General features: G+C 41.4%; 1 protein-coding gene across 2 annotated transcripts in view; it reads right to left on the bottom strand.

Moving 5' to 3' along the window:
* The window catches only part of LOC139445685 (protein Wnt-5a-like), an 85,464-nt gene that overhangs the window by 33,850 nt on the left and 32,536 nt on the right, over nt 1–19,078 (bottom strand). For both annotated transcript variants that reach the window (XM_071226875.1, XM_071226874.1), the window contains one exon: nt 3,754–4,046. In XM_071226875.1, coding sequence (XP_071082976.1) covers nt 3,754–4,046 — 293 coding nt within the window. The remainder of the gene's footprint in view (nt 1–3,753; nt 4,047–19,078) is intronic.

Raw genomic sequence — 19,078 nt, 5'->3', positions numbered from 1 at the left:
ACTCGGATTTTCACGGGTCTACAAGCATACAGTACAGCAGAGTGTTCATGGTACCACTCTAGAGGTTCCAGGCGGACAGACACGGTGTACTTAATAAGGCCGACAGACAGGTATTTGATTAGAAGCCACTTAAACAGCAGGTGGTGATATCTCTAGTAACATAACGGTACCCAGTTCCATTTCGAACATTCTTCCATAACCACATTAGCACGGCAACTATTTAGTAGGTTTACCTTCAAGAAATGATACTTTTCATTTTAATGAAAGCTTGCCATGTGACGTCAGTGTTGTCATGGCAATGAACATTTGCTGATTGCTGTAATATAGCGCGCGGGTTTGACCGATTAATGATTTGGAAAAAGCCATTACACAAGTCCTCAACAGGAGAACGATCCTATCTCAGAACCCAAATTGCTTGTTGCTAAATGGCCATGACCTAAATTAAAAAAAAGTAATATGATAATAAATCACATTCAATATCCACATATAAGGCTGTTCTTAAACATGAATATTCTCTTCAAAAACGTAATTAGCATATCGAGGTTTTTTACATTTCTAGGCAGGATTCTGGAGTAAGGTGGATACGCGATGATGAATATCCTACATTAAGACTGAAGTACGTATCTGGCATGTGAACACCGCAGCCCATGTCATACCTCATACACAGCTTCCACAAGTCAACCATAAATCACACAGAGGAACACGTGCCGCTAATGAAACGCTTCCTCGGCGAGATGCGCGAAAACAAGGACATTGATATGGTTGCTGAATTACACTTGGGCTGATCGTGATTATCCAGTGTCCATTTTATTAAGGGCATGCTATACAATAGGATCAATGTGTCAAGAAGTATTTGTAGTCCGGCTGGTGACCCCCCCCCCCCCCCCCCCCCCCACACACACACACACTGCAACACTACACAACTGGGGGCTGTCAGGGGGCTGTCTGAGGGCTGTCAGGGGGCTGTAACTGAGGGTTGTCTGGGGGCTGCAACTGGGGGCTGTCTGGGGCTGTAACTGAGGGTTGTCTGGGGGCTGTATCTGGTGACTGTAACAGACGGCTGTCTGAAGGCTGTAACAGACGGCTGTAGGGCTGTAACTGGAGACTGTAACTGACCGCTGTCTGGGGCTGTAACTGAGGGTTCTCTCGGAGCTGTAACTAGAGACTGTAACTGACGGCTGTCTGTGGCTGTAACTAAGGGCTGTCTCGGAGCTGTAACTGGAGACTGTAACTGACGGCTGTCTGGGGCTGTAAATGACACCGTCTGGGGGCTGTAACATGGCTGTCTGGGATTGTAACTGAGGGCTGTCTGGGGCTGTAACTGAGGGTTGTCATGGGGTCGTAACTGAGGGCTGTCTGGGGCTGTAACTGAGGGTTGTCATGGGGTCGTAACTGAGGGCTGTCTGGGGTTGTAAAAGACACCGTCTGGGGGCTGTAACATGGCTGTCTGGGATTGTAACTGACGGCTGTCTGGGGCTGTAACAGTGACATCAGTGATCTTGCCGCGGTTGGTGGGAGGATAGGTATGGTCTCGGGGACGTCAGTGTCGTACCAGGGAACCCTGGTTGAAAGTATACTGTATATTTCCCAAGCTAGACACCTGCATTTAATCAATTCCTTGTCCTGCCCTGACAATAAATTTGCCGAATCCGCATTCTTCAAAGGATCGGCGCTTAAGTTAACATCGTCTGTCAACAACATCATTGTACTAACACACGGGAACAAATTACTGACTGCAAATATATTCCGATTTCTCCTCTCCACTTAAAACCTATTCAAATAACAATACCCTTTGTATGAAGATCAAGACTTTCGCGGACAGAGATTATTCAACTTTGATGTGTTTGGTATGAGAGAAATTCGACGGTCTACTCTACTATGGTCGAGCAACACTTTTCACTTCCCAATAAATCACAAGGTAGTTGATCACACAAGGGGGTGGGGGTGGGGGTGGGGACGGGGGTGGGGGGAGTTGTTGCTTAATGGAAAACCGAGTCGAGCTGTCAAGAAAAGCAGCAACAGGTTTCGAGAGATATTTCCCGCTTTGCTAGTCTTCAGCTTCATTACCCTCCGACGTATTGCCGATCAGACGGCGGGTCTAGCACCGCGGCGGAGGGATATTTGCCAGTGGCAAAACAACCCCCAATTTGAAGTTTGCTTATTTACTTTCCACGTAATAAATCTGTATATATTGCGAAACTATCACAACCGTAGCACACAACACTCAAAGTTTAGGGGTAAACAGTGATGAGGAGAACACATTTAAAAACTGTCGCCGCTACCTCTCGCCCGACATCTTAGATTTCAGTCCATGGACCTCTCCACGGGCTGGCAAAGAAATCTGAATTTCCCCACGGGGCAAAATGCCGCTCTGTTTTCCACATAAAACAGCGAGAAATGCGATTGCTATCATTTCCACAAGTAATTCTGTTCCTCCTTCTTCTGCGTCTTGATTTACTTTTTATGGGGTCGTAGATAATATATACTTAAAGAAGGACGTTTCGTTTCAGCATTCCAACTTTTCAATGGGTTTTGGCTCATCTAGTCTCAATGTCGGCACTTACTACACATTTATAGCCTTTCACTGCTCCAATTTACAGATCTACACATGACAACGATTTGTTTCCAAATGGGATAAGTATTCGTAAATTCGCCATGGCTATAGGGAAGGCTCCCCCGGCGGGATCAGGAGGCGCACTACAACACGTGTTCCTCGAATGTCAGAGATGCAGAAAAACAAAGAAAGAAGTAGGTTCCAATAATGTCCTGGCACCGCCAGTGTAGTGCTGTTCTGCCTCACCCCGTGGTTACGGCTTCAAACAAGGTGAACTCCGGTTCAGCAGCCCATAGAAGTAAAGTTCTTAATGAGATAACTCCAAGTTTAATTTTCCAGAAAGTGATTTTCAAATTACATGTAAGTCAATTTACTTCAATTACATTTAAAATCACTTGAGAGCCAGCGTGAGTTCCTGGGTGCTGCTATAAGATGTGGAAACCATTCCGGCTGACTCAGCCGCGGGGTATTTGGCCGCCGCCGCCGCGCATAGATCCTCGTGTGATTCTTACTTTATGTTTTAGAATCTCACGTATATGTTGAAATAATTAAATGAGAACACTGTTGCCCCCTGTGAGCTCCATTGCCGTTCTTGTCAAACCACGTGCATATGACGTGGAGGAAGTACAGAAATACCCTACATCTCAACCCTTTATGATGACCTTCGACGAATATATCTAATCTCCTGGCGTATTGCTGCTAATCACCCGACTACGTACAGACGGATAATCTGTAACTCTAAAAACAACAACGTTGCTAATTACCTGACAACGTACAGACAGGTAATCTGTAACTTTTAAAAAAACCAATGTTGCTAATTACCCGACAATGTACAGACAGATAATCTGTAACTCTAAAAACAACAATGTTGCTAATTACCCGACAATGTACAGACAGATAATCTGTAACACTAAAAACAACAATGTTGCTAATTACCCGACTACGTACAGACAGATAATCTGTAACTCGACAAATAACAACGTTGCTAATTACTTACCTACTAAGAGACAGATAATCTGTAACTCTAAAAACAACAATGTTGCTAATTACCCGACAACGTACAGACAGATAATCTGTAACTCTAAAAACAACAATGTTGCTAATTACCCGACAATGTACAGACAGATAATAATATTTAACTCGAAAAACAGCAATGTTGCTAATCACTCAACTACGAACAGACAAGTAATTATCCTTACCTTTCTCCCCGCCTCATTATTATGCAAATTCATTATCATCCGGGCTAGGTCCCTAGAATGCCGAGGATGATTCTTCTCCTTCTCGCGCACATCAACGAAGGCTTTAGCGAATCTATAGCCATATTCTATATTGTCCCCACAGCCACCCCAAATCCAATCTCGATTCAAGTCTTTTGGCCTCCTGGCCCGGCTACAACCACAACTTGCCAGTTCCCCCTCCCGGCACGACCTGCTGACAGCGTGGACGACACCGGCAGCGGATATTGCGTGCGTAAATGCCGCTTCTCTGCTGGCTGAAACAATATATCACACTAAATAGTCATCGAATGAATATTGTACATATCACACCAAATACTCATCTGATAAATATTATACATATCACACCAAATAATCATCTGATGAATATTTTACATATCACACAAAATACTCATCTGATGAATATTATACATATCACACAAAATACTCATCTGATGAATATTATACATAACACATTAAATAATCATCTGGTCAATAACCACGTGGTATAACCTAGAGAACAGCCGCATTGTTACAAAGCATTAAATATGGCGACTTAATTATTCGGTCCCTGCATTCCTTAGATGGGCACTACTCTAATATCGGTATGAGCTACTAGTAACGTGATGGAAGGAAAATAACCCGAGGCAGAACGAGCCTTGCTCCAAGGCTGTACTGAATGAAATGCCCTTGGATGTGTAGTAATTATATCCGCCTAATAGGCAAGTCTAGATGTGTGGACTCCAGTCTCTTATAGGGACATCTTGTTCTCATTGTTTACACAATTTAGAAATTATGACTTAAATTAATAATTATTGCCTTAGAGACTTGTGCATGTTTGGCAGGACTGATCTGCAGTGATCTATTCATGTAATATTCAATGGAATCTGTTTGGGCGGATAATGAAAACTGGTCATTCGCTGAGGTTGATGTTTTATGTTTATATAGCAGAGCGATAGAACTTCTGATGTGACGACCACGTGACATCGTCATCCTTGCGGCCACGTCACGGTTGGAAGAGACCGCTTGTCACTTAATGACTGACAACTCTTTGACCAGTGTGTCTGTGTGTCCTAGACAGTGTCAACTTGATCATCTGTTTAGTTCCTTCTCTTGTAAGTCCGCACACAGAATGATTACATTTTGTTTGTTTGTTTGTTGTTTAACGCCGCACTCAGCAATATTCCAGCTTTTTGACGGCGGTTTGTAAATAATCCATTCTGAACCAGACAATCCAGTGATTGACATCATGCGCATCGATCCCGTTAGTCGGGGGGTTGTGTGTGTGTGTGTGTGTGTGTGTGTGTGTGCGCGCGAGTGCGTGCGTGCGTGCGTGCGCGCGTGTGGTACATGTACTAGTTCGATACCATATCGCAGTTTAACACGCATACCCCACACAAACACAGTATACTGAGTCCTTGTTTTATCTCCCTAATGCCGAGCCCCAGGCATTGTAACAAAAAGTACCATCTTAGGGTTTCAGCTATACTGGGCAATTGACGAAAATAGGTTTGAGCCATACTGAACAACTCAAAAATAGGGTTGAAATGTACTGAACAGCTCAAAAATAGGGTTGAACTGTACTTGACAACTCAAAAATAGGGTTAAACTGTACTGGACAACTCAAAAATAGTGTTGAACTGTGCTGGACAACTAAAAAATAGGGTTGAACTGTACTGGACAACTCAAAAAAAGGTTTGAGCTACTGGACAACTGACGTTATGCCATGATGGATGTGTGTTTACCTGGTCTAAAGGTGGAGAAGAAATCTAACCCTGCCAAAGCAGGCAGACTTTCCACAAGCAGGCCGTCTTGCAGGATAGCGCGATCATACGCTATCACAAAGTGATGATATATATCATTTTCCTTTCAGCAGGGCTTAGGTGTATCCTAAACCCATAATTATCCCGATGTACAATTGTAAAGTAGTTTAATATTGCGTTTCCTTTCACGGTTAAGCGTACAATTATATTAACAATGGCTTAAATGTGGCACGCAAGAGGAGTGCCAAATGAATGTTTTCGTCCCGTCTATCCGATGGTATATTCAGGCCGACTGGCTGCTCTGCGGGTCGTGAACATACCACTGCTTATATCCATTCAGCCGATATAATGCCTGTTATTAACGAGAGACTATATCCCATTGTCCACCAGATTGTAGATAATAGTAGATATCATTTTGCTACTTTTACATGGCATTTAAATCTACTCACCATAAACTTCATACACTTTGAAAGAATGCACATTTTAACTTACGCTCCACTTACGAAAGTAAGAGCAGTCTCGGATAAGCATGAACTGTGTGTTTCGGCTGTGTGTCGGCTGAGTGTCGGCTGTGAGTCGGTTGTGTGTCGGCTGTGTGTCGGTTGTGTGTCGGCTGTGTGTCGGCTGTGTGGCTAAGGTCGGCATTTGTGCAATATCCGATTAAACCATGCATTAAAATGTGCAACATCACCTCCACAAACGTCTCACCATTTCTGCATAACTAGCCTGAGGCCTCCACAAACGTCTCACCATTTCTGCATAACTAGTCTGAGGCCTCCACAAACGTCTCGCCATTTCTGCATAACTAGCCTGAGGCCTCCAGAAACGCCTCACCATTTCTGCATAACTAGCCTGAGGCCTCCACAAACGTCTCACTATTTCTGCATAACTAGTCTCAGAAAGCAAACTGAGCATTAACTATTGTGAAACTTAATCCGCCTTAAGCTCACGCACGTACGGGACATAAGCATAGCGGTCGCATACACTGCCGACAATATCAATAAATTTCTCCCCTCGACATCCATTCATTGAAACCCGTGCACTGACATTTTGCCAATAACACTATCAAATATTTCAATAACCACCGCGTCCTTGACCTTCAGGGGTCAAATCAGGGTCAGTATTCAATATTAAAGCAAATCCTAGCTTCTCATTCTGGTAGCACGCACTTAACAGAACGAAAAATATTTCTCATGCAACGTTTGATTATACCAATGTTCAGTCGGGATATGTACAGCGAATTAACGTCAAGAAATGATCTCATCACCCAGACGGTGACTGCCTCTAATACTAAGAAGCAAAAGGGTCAAAGTAAAACAAAACCTTTGAGTGGCACTGAACGACTGTATAAGAGTTAATCCTCACAAAGATTTCCTATATCACGAGGCCAGTCGGACGAAAACTCAACTTATTGATGGCCCTGGATAACCGCGTAATTGCTGATGCAGCGTCAAATTTTGTTTTTTTGTTTGTTTGTTGTTTAACGCCGCACTCAGCAATATTCCAGCTATGTGACGGCGGTCTGTAAATAATCCAGTCTGGACTAGACAATCCAATGATTGACATAATGAGCAACGATCCACGCAATTGGGATACGATGACATGATGATCCCGTTAGTCGCCTCTTACGACAAGCATAGTCGTCTTTTACGGCAAGCATGGGTTGCTGAAGACGTATTCTACTAATATTCACTCACATACTCGCCAAGTTCCCTGGGGCTCTGTTGAAGAGAGTTTCATGACAATCATCATTATTTGACTTGCCATATATTTCTAGAATCAATAATCGACTGTAATATATTGGCTGTCCTCCCTGGAACCAAAACGCATCCGAAGACACTACTTCGAGACAGCATGTGTCGATATATGCACCCCTTATGAAGGGAGTGATGGGCTGTATCGTTGTATTCCCTTCAGACATATCCGGTGGCACTAACGTCGCCGTAACTCCAGCCCGACGTTAGGTAGATGAACGTCAACCACGGTCAAAGACATAAAACCGTAATTCCTAACGAACGAATGATCAAGGTCATTTAAAATGGCGTCAAGTAGGTTTGGGTGGGGGTGTTAAAATCAAGGTTAACATCTGAACAAGAGACGTATTCGGCGTTTCAACGTTAATTCAATCAGCCAAGGCAGTCGTAAACTACGAATTCTCTCCACGCATGATTAAGGTCAAGGCCGTAGGGATTACGTCACGTAGAAAACCTACACCGCCATCATCGTTAACTTCTCCTCGACGTTACATCATCGTCCTCCAGCAGGGGCACCTGTTTAACGAATTACGTATAATATGACATGCACCAGCAGTAAAGAACGATTAAACCATATTCCAATTATCCTCCTCGTCCACTTGCCCCCCTCGTTTCTGTATCGCACTGAAAGTGACGTGCATGCACTGCGCCTGACGTCGGCTCGCATCCATGCACGGTTTATCACTGTACCAGCTGTTTTCAATGCTGGGACGCCAACAAGAGGATTCAGGGAACGCTATGCAAAGAGAGGGGCATTGTAAACAGGGACTATCTCTGCCTTATGTAGACGGCATTGGCCAAAACACGGCTCTCCAACCTGTAAGTGATGACAGACGCGATATCGACAACGTCTGGCAAGACGGTGGGGGCGTCATGTCTGTGCACGGCATTTGTATAATCAGGCACACAGGTGACGAGGCCGTGCACCTGACACTGTGGCACAGGGAGTATGCACAGGCAAGTAGCTAGACACAGGCATGTAGCTAAACACAGGCAAGTAGCTAAATACAGACAAGTAGCTAGACACAGGCAAGTAGCTAGACACAAGCAGCTCCAGACAGCTCAAAGTCTAAAGCCGTGTATTTTATCCTATATTTTTGATTGGGGTGATTTTAATACAAGAACTGATACGCTGAAAGACTATTACACCTTTTCTTAAGATGAAAACTCTTGTTATAGGAATAGTACAGATGGTAAAATGCTAGACAGACAATCTGAAGATAACACCATAAATGGCTATGGGAAATCATTAATTGATGTGTAGTACACTTGGTCTCTATGTTGTACATGGTAGTTTTGGGTGTGACCCCATGAAAAGATCATTTGACTTTTCTGTTTGAAACATGGGTGCAAGCCTAGTTGATTCTTGCAATATATGAACTAAAGCTACATATTTTATCAAATACGTTATTATTGATAACAGGTCGGAATCACACCATCTTCCACTTGTATTGAAATACACATGTATTTGAGAAAGAAATACACACAAAAACATTAAATTGATATGGAATGTGAAAAAGAAAGATGTCTTTGTAGGGGAATCTTGTTTGAGAAGAGGTTGCAGGCAAATTAGAAACGGCGAAAAACATGCTCATTCAAAAGTTCACAATTCAATAGATACGTTCTGTGATACGCTGGTAAAACTAGAGATTACTCTTATTACCATTGTGATGGCATTAACAAGACAGGTAAAGACCGCCGACCAGCTAGCAGGGAAGAGAGACGTGTGCTACGGAAACGTAAAAGTAACAGCTTAACAAACAACTACGACCTTTTCAAGAACTCTAGAAATAAGTAAAAGGCAAAAAGAAGAAAGAAACGAGAAGATAATAAACCAAAAACAGTCAAATATTTGGATAAAATATTACGTGAGGATTTACCAACATTTTGGAGGAAACTTAAACAAATACGAGAATGCAAAGAAGCTTCAAGTGCTATTTTACTCGAGTCATGGTACACACAGCGCTCTGTCACGGAGCATCCAGTAAATGAAGAAATAGTGTGTGAAGAAATGGACGACGTCATAGAGAGGGGTAATTCAATCATTAGTCGTGACGAAACTATTAAAAAAGACAAATTGAAAGCTGGGAAAGATCCAGGCAATGATCAACTGATCAATTAATGATTCAAGGAAGGTAAGCAGTATTTGGTAGAGTATTGGACTATATTGTTCAAGCAGATTTTCGAAAACAATTACCATTTGGAATAAGTCTACCATTATTTTAAGGCGAAGATGTAACGAAGACAGATAGTTATACAGATATTACATTGATGAGCGTATAGGTCTGTGTTAAGTGAAAGACTTTCGTCATGGGTTTGAAATGTTGGAAAGATATCAGGGGAATAAGCTGGTTTTCGATCAGGATCTTCTACACCAGACAACAAATTTGTATTTAAATGCTTTTATCCCAAAATATTTATTTAAACACACGGGAAGAGTTTATGTAGCCTTTCTTGATTTTAAGAACGCGTTTTATTCTGTCGATAAGAGCCGTGTTATGACACTGCATGCAAAACTTGGTTTATCAGGCAAGAGATCACGAGCAATACGCTCAATATACGACAGCGTAAAATGTAAAGTAAAAAGTGATAACTTACTTAGTGAAGAGTTTAAATGTACAACTGCAGTAAGACAAGGCTGTATCCTCAGTCCAGTTTTTTCTCTCTTTATATTAATGAACTAGTAAATGAACTGGTTGGGAAGGAGATCCTAGCTACATATAGCAGTTGATATTACTTTTTGCAGATAATATTATATTTTTTTCAGATAATGTACTTGGACTTCAGAAGTATCGGAATACCTTAAAATCATACAGCGACAAGTGAAAACTATCTATACATCTTTAAAAAACAAAACAAAATACTTACTTGTTTTTAGAAAATATTGAAGTTGTTTCTCAACATAGATATTTTGGGGTAATTTTCAGCTCAAATTTAAATATGCAAAACTCAATTGAAAGCACAAAAGTTAAAGGCAAAAATAACACTCTATAAACGTTTAACCTACGATATGTATTTCACGATATTTGACATGAAGATATAACCTATTCTTCTGTATGGATCTGAACTGTGGGGTTGTCAAAGATGTAATGTACCAGAAACAAAGAACACACTATTCAGCATGTAAAGTAGTTTAGGCTTATCACAACCACGGACTTGTATATATAGGTCCGCGTCACAACGTTAGCCACATGGTATGGCTATTGGCAAAAGTGGAAGATAATCCATTGTTCATTTATTAGATGTATAAAATATTGGTTATTACTTATTCATATGCCAAATTACTGTCTTTCCAAAACAGCCTATGAAATTTTACATCTATCTCTTAGATTCTCAAAACAAGATATTCTTTGGCGACAATTGTTAAACAGTTATTTGTAATGTTGGGTTGGCTTGGGTATATCAAGATGTCGGAGATGTTAAATTTCTTTTCAAATGAACTTAAATTGAGATAAAGAGATGTAACCTATCAGGAATGGAAAGTAGCCATAAATGTTAGCACGAGATATAAAACATATTCACAAGAAAACATTATTTTTTTTATAACGATACCCTGGACAACAGAAGATACTAAGCTAAACTGGAAACTGGCTGGGCGGGGTTACAAATAGGTATGGGTCGTTGGCAAAATGTTCCCGAAGAAGACTGAATTTAGTAATTAAAATTTGATTGAAGATGATTTTCATGTCATATTAACATGTCCATTATTTAATGAAATAAACAAAGATTATATACCAAAAAATATATTGGAAAGTGTACATTTAAATCTTTTCGTATTTTAATGTGTGAAAGCCGAACCTCCGTAGTAGTTCACCCCATGAAGTTCTGTAAACTAACATTATTAAGTGATTCACTTGTTTAATTAACAACGCTATTTCAACGTTTTAATTATATGTACCTCTATTGCCTATTGCAAACTGTAAAAATATATACCTGAGTATGTGGGCCAATGGCCTTGAATACAATAACAGAGTTGAATGTATTCATTCTACAGTTGGGCAATAACGTCACCTGGAGCTTACCAAGTCATAGAAACACATCTAAATTGACATATCGTCCGCCAAAACACATGCTCGTCATCAGCGGAATGTTCAGAACTCTAGATCGAAGTTGTAAGATTTTGGCATTGTGAAACATTCGGCTGACGATGCAGCATCAACTGAAACCACATCAATCCTCCACAGCTGATGTATACACGTCTGACGCCGTTCCTTCATCTTTAAAAACATATTCAACCTGTTTCTTAATGAACACACGACGTGAAATCCATGATGCACACAGCTTGTTAAGCTAAATTTTCAGTTTGTGTTTTTATGCAGCCATTCAATTAAAAAACACTGAAACAATCATCCTAAACATAGGTGAAAAGTCAAGACATTGCACGTTGTTAGTGTCAGGGCTCTGAAACCTGTATCTGCCGGCTTCAGCATCAGCGTCTCTCGGTGCCGTCACGCTACACGACGCTGGTCGTAAACCAACCTTTATCATCCCCGTTAGGCGCGCAGAGGCCTAGAGGAACATCTCGTGGGGCACAGGTTAGACCATTATTACTCAACGCAACTCTCCGTGATGAGCGACTTTGTATATTAGGAAAACAAAAAGACCGAGAAGTCTCCAATAAATCTATTAGTGGAAATTTTGTAGCTCATTTTCCGCAATGTATTGCAAATGTTTTTACTGGTGTTTTGACGGCAAAGCCGTGTCTCCACGGGTTAACAGTTGTTTATCTCTCCAACTATTGGGCCTATGCCGCTCTGGGAATGTGGTTGACTGACAAGGAATAAAGGGAGCCTCTTATTACCTGGGGCGAGTTATTGTATCAACCGTTTTTCTCCATCAAGACGCTTCAGCTATTCTGTTCCGCCACTGTAACGAACTTAGTAAATTCACTATTGGAAGAGAATATTTACCTTTTTTAAACATAAACATTTGCTGAATATTATCCTCCTTTCGTGGAAACTTATAACCTGACAGAGGGCGGGATGAAGTCCTTCAAGTTCAAATGACGCAGCCATCCCAAGTTAATCAGGTACAAAGAGTTGGTTCCCACTTTACCACCTGAATCTTGTTAGAGACAGTGTAAACATCAAGCAATGTTGAAAGCAATGTTTTCCTTCCAACTGCTTTCAGCTCAATTACCCGACCCACCGCCTTCAGACGACCTAACGAAGCAAGTTCATAACCAAGTCAAATGTTTAGATATTTGGGATATTTAATGAATACCCTTTAAACAAGCCAGCAACATCAGAAATGACTAGGACAAAGTAAAGTGGCATTTCGCAAATGATATTCCCTCTGGCTAACCCTTTTCTTCCTTTCGTTCTCGAACATTGAATGAAAGCGACCAGGAGAGTCTAATTTCCCGCAAACAATCTCTAAAGCGTCTATAGGCGTAAAGCAAACAGTATTAAAAGCTTAGGTCTCCCTACAAGTGAATAGTAAACGCGAAATCGCCCTCAGGTGGAAGCAAAGGTCTCGAAGTTGAGTCTTTCTCTAACACTGAATTCATCGGAAGGCCGAGAACAAACTGTGAGGGATAGTGATTTTGAACGAAAGGTGTGAATGTCTCGTCAGCTTTCACCGGTATGTGGTCCACGCAAAGAGTGATTGAAAACTCCGTGAACGGCTCTTGTTGGGAGGGCGTCCATGATCTTGGAGCGATGCGATTGTCTGAAATGTGTTTAATTGGCGTTAAGATGTCGCCCTGGGATGTGTTTTAAGGACCGTCGTATCCTGTTATGGAAATATAACATTCTTGACCTCCAGTTAACTTTACTGAGTTAGTGCTTGGTGTGTATTGTAAGGGCCTATCTTAGGAAGATTGTCTGAAGGTTGCCGACATAGCCACAGTACACTTCCGTATCACGTATCGCCCAGTGACGTCACGGATGTCTCAAACACAAGTTATTTTAAAGTTCTATAAATCTCAGGTGATGACAATGCCTATTATACCCTCGTGACACACGCGTAGGCGTGTTTTGGAATTAACTGTCCATGGTACCAATATGTTTTCTTCGTATCTTGTGCCATTTTTTTTGTACAGGTTTGTTATTCCACAATTGTGTCAAACTTTAAACATGTCATATGCCATGATCTGCACGTGTTTCTATGCACCGTCGCTCGTTCTATGTCGGTCTCCCAGAAATGGAAATATTTACTGTGTGACGGGGATTCGTATAACGACAATACGCTATTGTGTAGCGGCAGTATGGACAGGACACGGCCTGGTTTGCGGTAAACAGGCAGACAGAGGTCGACTTCCAACGTATCGTATAACAACAACTTGCTGGCCTCTAGATGTCGCAAAACAGTCCCGAAACCGGCAACAAGTCCATGTATGCAGCAGCACACTCGCCAATGTCTAAGGTGTTCTTAACATACTTGAAGACACTTATAAATCAAGGATGCGGTGTCAATACCCGTCACTCCGGAACTAGCCGATCAAGTACGCTTCGGTTAAAGACTGTTGTCATTTACGAGACGTGAATGAGGCATAAGATTATAGGAAGTAAAGAAAGGTTAAGCTGATGTTTAATGACACCATTATTTTGAAATGTGGGTTTACTAATGAAGAGTGCCTTGTAAAAGCTTTGCGAATGTGACCCCAGAGATTCTCCGTACCTCCTCTGCGCCCCTGCTCTCTGCTGACTGAGCAACCCAACACAAGGGGTAGGCAGAGGCACTGGGGCCCAGTCCGGCAGTGTGAGGAATACTGACAGACGTGCTCGCAATCTGGGAATAAACTTCCCCTCGTGTCTCAAACTGCTATGTCAAAACTTGTTTGAAATACAGCCCGTGTCTACTGAGCGGACGAGTCGTGAACACGGTGCATAGAGCTAATTAATGTTTGGAACCTATGGCCATACATACAACTACTGGATGAGTCATGACTCTTAACATGTCGGTCATAACTCTTAGTTTCGCTCGACCTGATATATACCCAGATATATAGATATGCCTCAGCCTCTTGTAATATATATACGCTTTTACAGAAAGTACATATTTGGTGAAAAAACGATTGGGATGGGTGTTTTTCAGCTTTCCTATCACCAATATTCAAGGAGACAATCAAAAAAAAAATTAGAACCCTATCTCAGTCACTGTAAAGTAAGAAAATATCGAGTGCACTTTTCTAAACTAAGATTAAGTAACCGTAAATTAAATATTTAACTTGGAAGACATACAAAGCCACCAACCCCACTATACATCAGAGGCTATGCTCTACATGTTCAACCATTGATGACGAAAAACTTACTTCACTGTATTAAACACACTCAAGAAGGAAATATACTCTTTGAAAAATTATCCAGACAAATGTAAATGTCCACAGCCATGAAGACAAATTATTTCACTACATCCTGTCAAATAATGAAGCAGTAAATATCAACTGCATTTGTTTCCATATCTATCATTTCAAACAATAAATATTCCTTCATAATCAACCGTTGACATTTTATGTGTAATACTTTCATCAAATATGTAATATTGATTGTTTTGTTTTTGTATGTGTCTACAGGAATGTAAATTATGTATGTATATATATTTATATATATATATATATATATATATATATATATATATATATATATATATATATATATATATATATATATATATATATATATATATGAATCATAATGTCTTGTCTTTTAAAATTGCATCTGTCCCGTAATGGAACGTTTCTGCAATAAATAGTATCTTATCTTATCTTATCCTATAAATATAGATAGATATATAGAATGCTTAAAGTATATATATATAGATATATACAGATAAGCTACAAGAGGTTTAGACATATATATATATATATATATATATATATATATATATGATGTTGTCAGGGTATGTGTCAAATAGACGGAAACTAAGAGTCATGATCGACATACCATTGTTCTAAAATGTCTGCGCACTAAATGCTATTATTTGTATTCGATACGGAACATACATATTTTACACAGGATCTTATGTAAACAGAGGTATGTCATGTAAGTAACACAACAAACATCATTGTAGTTAGAGAAATTCCTTCTACAAACTTATGTTTTCAGACTTTCCTATTGGCTAGCCCGTGGTCCTACGTCTACAGGTGAAACAGGCGAGAGTGGAATGTGAACGCTACTGCTATCTCCAAGGTACCACCGAGAATGTCCGAGGTTTCAAGGTCCTATATTTACAGGGACGGTGACTGGAGTCTCTCTATGCTGAAACAGCCTTGTCATACCTTGTCAGCCATGCCGTGTGTACTAGTCTCGTTTTTAGTTGCAATGTTTGTGGGAAGATTACCGATTCTCATAAACATCCCCCTTGAGTGGTTTTATCCCGACACATTTGCAAATACTAGTTTATGCCCAACTAACGACCTTTGGTCTGGTGCTGGGGTAATTTACAGCTACGGTACAATGCTGGCGGTGCCAGGATATGCGAGCGGGCTAAACAGGCGATCCACATTTCACAATCAAATGTTCCACGATAAATGTGGGTAGATGGAGGCGGCGGAGTCCAGTGACGAGAGGCAAAGCGGGAGTTGACGGGTGGGGTCCAGTGACGAGAGACAAAGCGGGAGTTGACGGGTGGGGCCCTAGTGACGAGAGACAAAGCGGGAGTTGACGGGTGGGACCCTGGTGACGACAGACAAAGCGGGAGTTGACGGGTGGGGCCCTGGTGACGAAAGGCAAAGCGCGAGTTGACGGTTTGGGCCCTGGTGACGAGAAGCAAAGTGGGAGTTGACGGGTTGGGCCCTGGTGACGAGAGACAAAGCGGGAGTTGACGGGTGGGGCCCTGGTGACGAGAAGCAAAGTGGGAGTTGACGGGTTGGGCCCTGGTGACGAGAGACAAAGCGGGAGTTGACGGGTGGGGCCCTGGTGACGAGAAGCAAAGTGGGAGTTGACGGGTGGGACCCTGGTGACGACAGACAAAGCGGGAGTTGACGGGTGGGGCCCTGGTGACGAAAGGCAAAGCGCGAGTTGACGGTTTGGGCCCTGGTGACGAGAAGCAAAGTGGGAGTTGACGGGTTGGGCCCTGGTGACGAGAGACAAAGCGGGAGTTGACGGGTGGGGCCCTGGTGACGAGAGACAAAGCGGGAGTTGACAGGGAAGGGGGAGGGAGGGTAGGTGGTATTGTATACACTGCATCAAATACGAATCAAACGGCCGTCGCTACCAAGGAATGTGTCTTGGCAAAGTTTGTTATGAAATATGCTGTGAGAGATTTATATTGTTTTAACACAACAGATCACCACATGAAGCCGGGTATGTCCTACTAGAGACTGAGGGGCGAATACCCCGGAATGTCCTGTAATGCATGCATTTGTATAATATTGGACAAAAGTTTGCATACAAATCGGACCGTCTTAGTGATGAAAATAAGTACATGATAGCTTTCCTCTTTTATACGACATTTTTTTTTAATTTAACTGTATCATCAAATAACATACATAAGTTTTTTCAAATGTTCGACTTCCAACTACAGTTAACTACGGTTATAACGAACACATTTATTAAGAGCTGACGGGTATTGCGAACATATTGTTTGGTCCCGACCATTTGTTATATATATGCTGTACATGTGCTCATAACGAACTACGGCTATAACGAACTAAAATTAGTGGCCCCTTTGAGTTCGTTATAACCGTAGTTTATTTATCTGGACGGGGCTAGAACGCCAACACACGGATGATTTTGAACGTATACCATGTAGATAGTATACGAAGATATACAACACGCCCCGTCGTAGCGGCAATGCGTATCAAGCATGTTCACACAGCCATGGTTAATGCATTAGAAAAGGAAATACAATTTCTGTGTACACGTCCATGTAAATGTTCATATAATGTTTACAAACTAGCTAATATGAAATGTTTATGAATGCGGTTAACCCAGGGGCTAATGCTAAAATGTTTCCTTGACGATCACGAAACGTCTCATGCATACACAGAGTATGTTTTGAGAAACCACAAATCTGTTTTCGAAAATGTTCCTGTGTCCATAACACCAACAAGAAACATTATTGCTTACACAGGAAACATACATGTAATATTGCAATAATATTTACTATCACATTATATGTGAGAAATGAACTTGCTAACGACGGAAGCAGGCGACTGTAGCAAGCGGGAGCACCAAGCATCCCCAGGCACCAGGAGGAGATGAAGATGGGGAGGTATTTGACAGATGCCGTGAATAGTTCCCCGTCCTCTATATTGCAATAACCGTGCATTTGACAGAAACAGACAGATGCTTATATCATACCACTGATAGAAACAGGTGCATATACCATACCATTGATAGAAACAGGTGCATATACCATACCACTGATATGAACAGACATGGACATTTGTCATATCATTGATATGAACAAGCAGGTTCATACACCACACCACTGATATGAACAGACAGATGTCTTACCATTGATGCAAACAGATAGGTAGGTATATATATATATATACCATACCACTGATAGAAACAGTCAGATGAATATACCATACCATTGATAGAAACAGATGTACATACCATACCACTGATAGAAACAGGTGCATATACCATACCATTGATAGAAACAAGTGCATATACCATACCATTGATAGAAACAAGTGCATATACCATACCATTGATAGAAACAAGTGCATATACCATGAGAGAAGATCAAGTGTGTTGGTGGATTGAGAGATCAAGTGTGTTGGTGGATTGAGGGGAGATCAAGCGTGTTGATGGATTGAGAGAAGATCAATTGTGTTGGTGGATTGAGAGATCAAGTGTGTTGGTGGATTGAGAGGGAGATCAAGAGTGCTGGTGGATTGATAGGAGATCAAGTGTGTTGGTGGATTAGGGGTACTTGATTTTCAGTAGTGTTACCTGCCTGGTCTAACATAGTTTCACTGTTACCTGCCTGGTTTTAGATAGTTTCACTGTTACCTGCCTGGTTTTACACAGTTTCACTGTTACCTGCCTGGTTTTACATAGTTTCACTGTTACCTGCCTGGTTTTACATAGTTTCACTGTTACCTGCCTGGTTTTACATAGTTTCACTGTTACCTGCCTGGTTTTACATAGTTTCACCTTCCACTTGCACTGAGTTTCACATCACTTTCATTTTGCTTCATTACACAGTTTCTCATCTCGGGTCATATCGCATGTTGTTTCTTTGTTTCATCGCAATAGTGCAGCAAGTCAAGTCGTGAATAACACCAGGGACACATACGCCTGAACAGCTGGCTGTTTGTAGTATTATGAAGACACAAATTGGTTTCTTTCAAATCAGAATACTGTCCAGTCATACGTCCCGTCAAATAGTCCATGAATTATTTATTCATTTGAAACGTTCTAAAAATCCTAACCTGCTGTCAATGATCTGCACATGTTTTGTTACAGCAGGAGTTGTAACATGAGCCGCCCAATTGTCTGAAGACATTCCTTAATGACTGGGTCCTATGGTTATAAATAATAGACATGCATTGCCACTTAATTAGTCGTGTGAGCGCCATCTTATTGATGAAGACGGTGTCAATGTCACCACCGGCATTAAGTATGTACATAATGAATGCTTTTGTCTGTGACAGTTACAACTGCATTGAAGATGTTCAGGATCACTGCGACAGCCAGCATATGGCGGGCTGTGAGAACGTCCTACCTCGGTGAATAATGAAACTAGGATCTTTAAGTACACAAAGAACCTTGGAGTATTTAATGGCAGGAATTCGTGTTGTTAATGTCATGTTTGTGTATCCTGATTTATAGACTGCTGTGGGTGTTGGGGATGCGTCCTCACATTGCCTACATACAGTTTCATTCACAAGTT

Source organism: Haliotis cracherodii, unplaced genomic scaffold, assembly GCF_022045235.1.
Source record: "Haliotis cracherodii isolate W230 unplaced genomic scaffold, xgHalCrac1.p SCAF_6, whole genome shotgun sequence".
NCBI classification, from domain to species: domain Eukaryota; kingdom Metazoa; phylum Mollusca; class Gastropoda; order Lepetellida; family Haliotidae; genus Haliotis; species Haliotis cracherodii.
The sequence above is the reverse complement of the archived record's forward strand: the minus strand, read 5'-3'. Positions and strand labels throughout refer to the sequence as shown.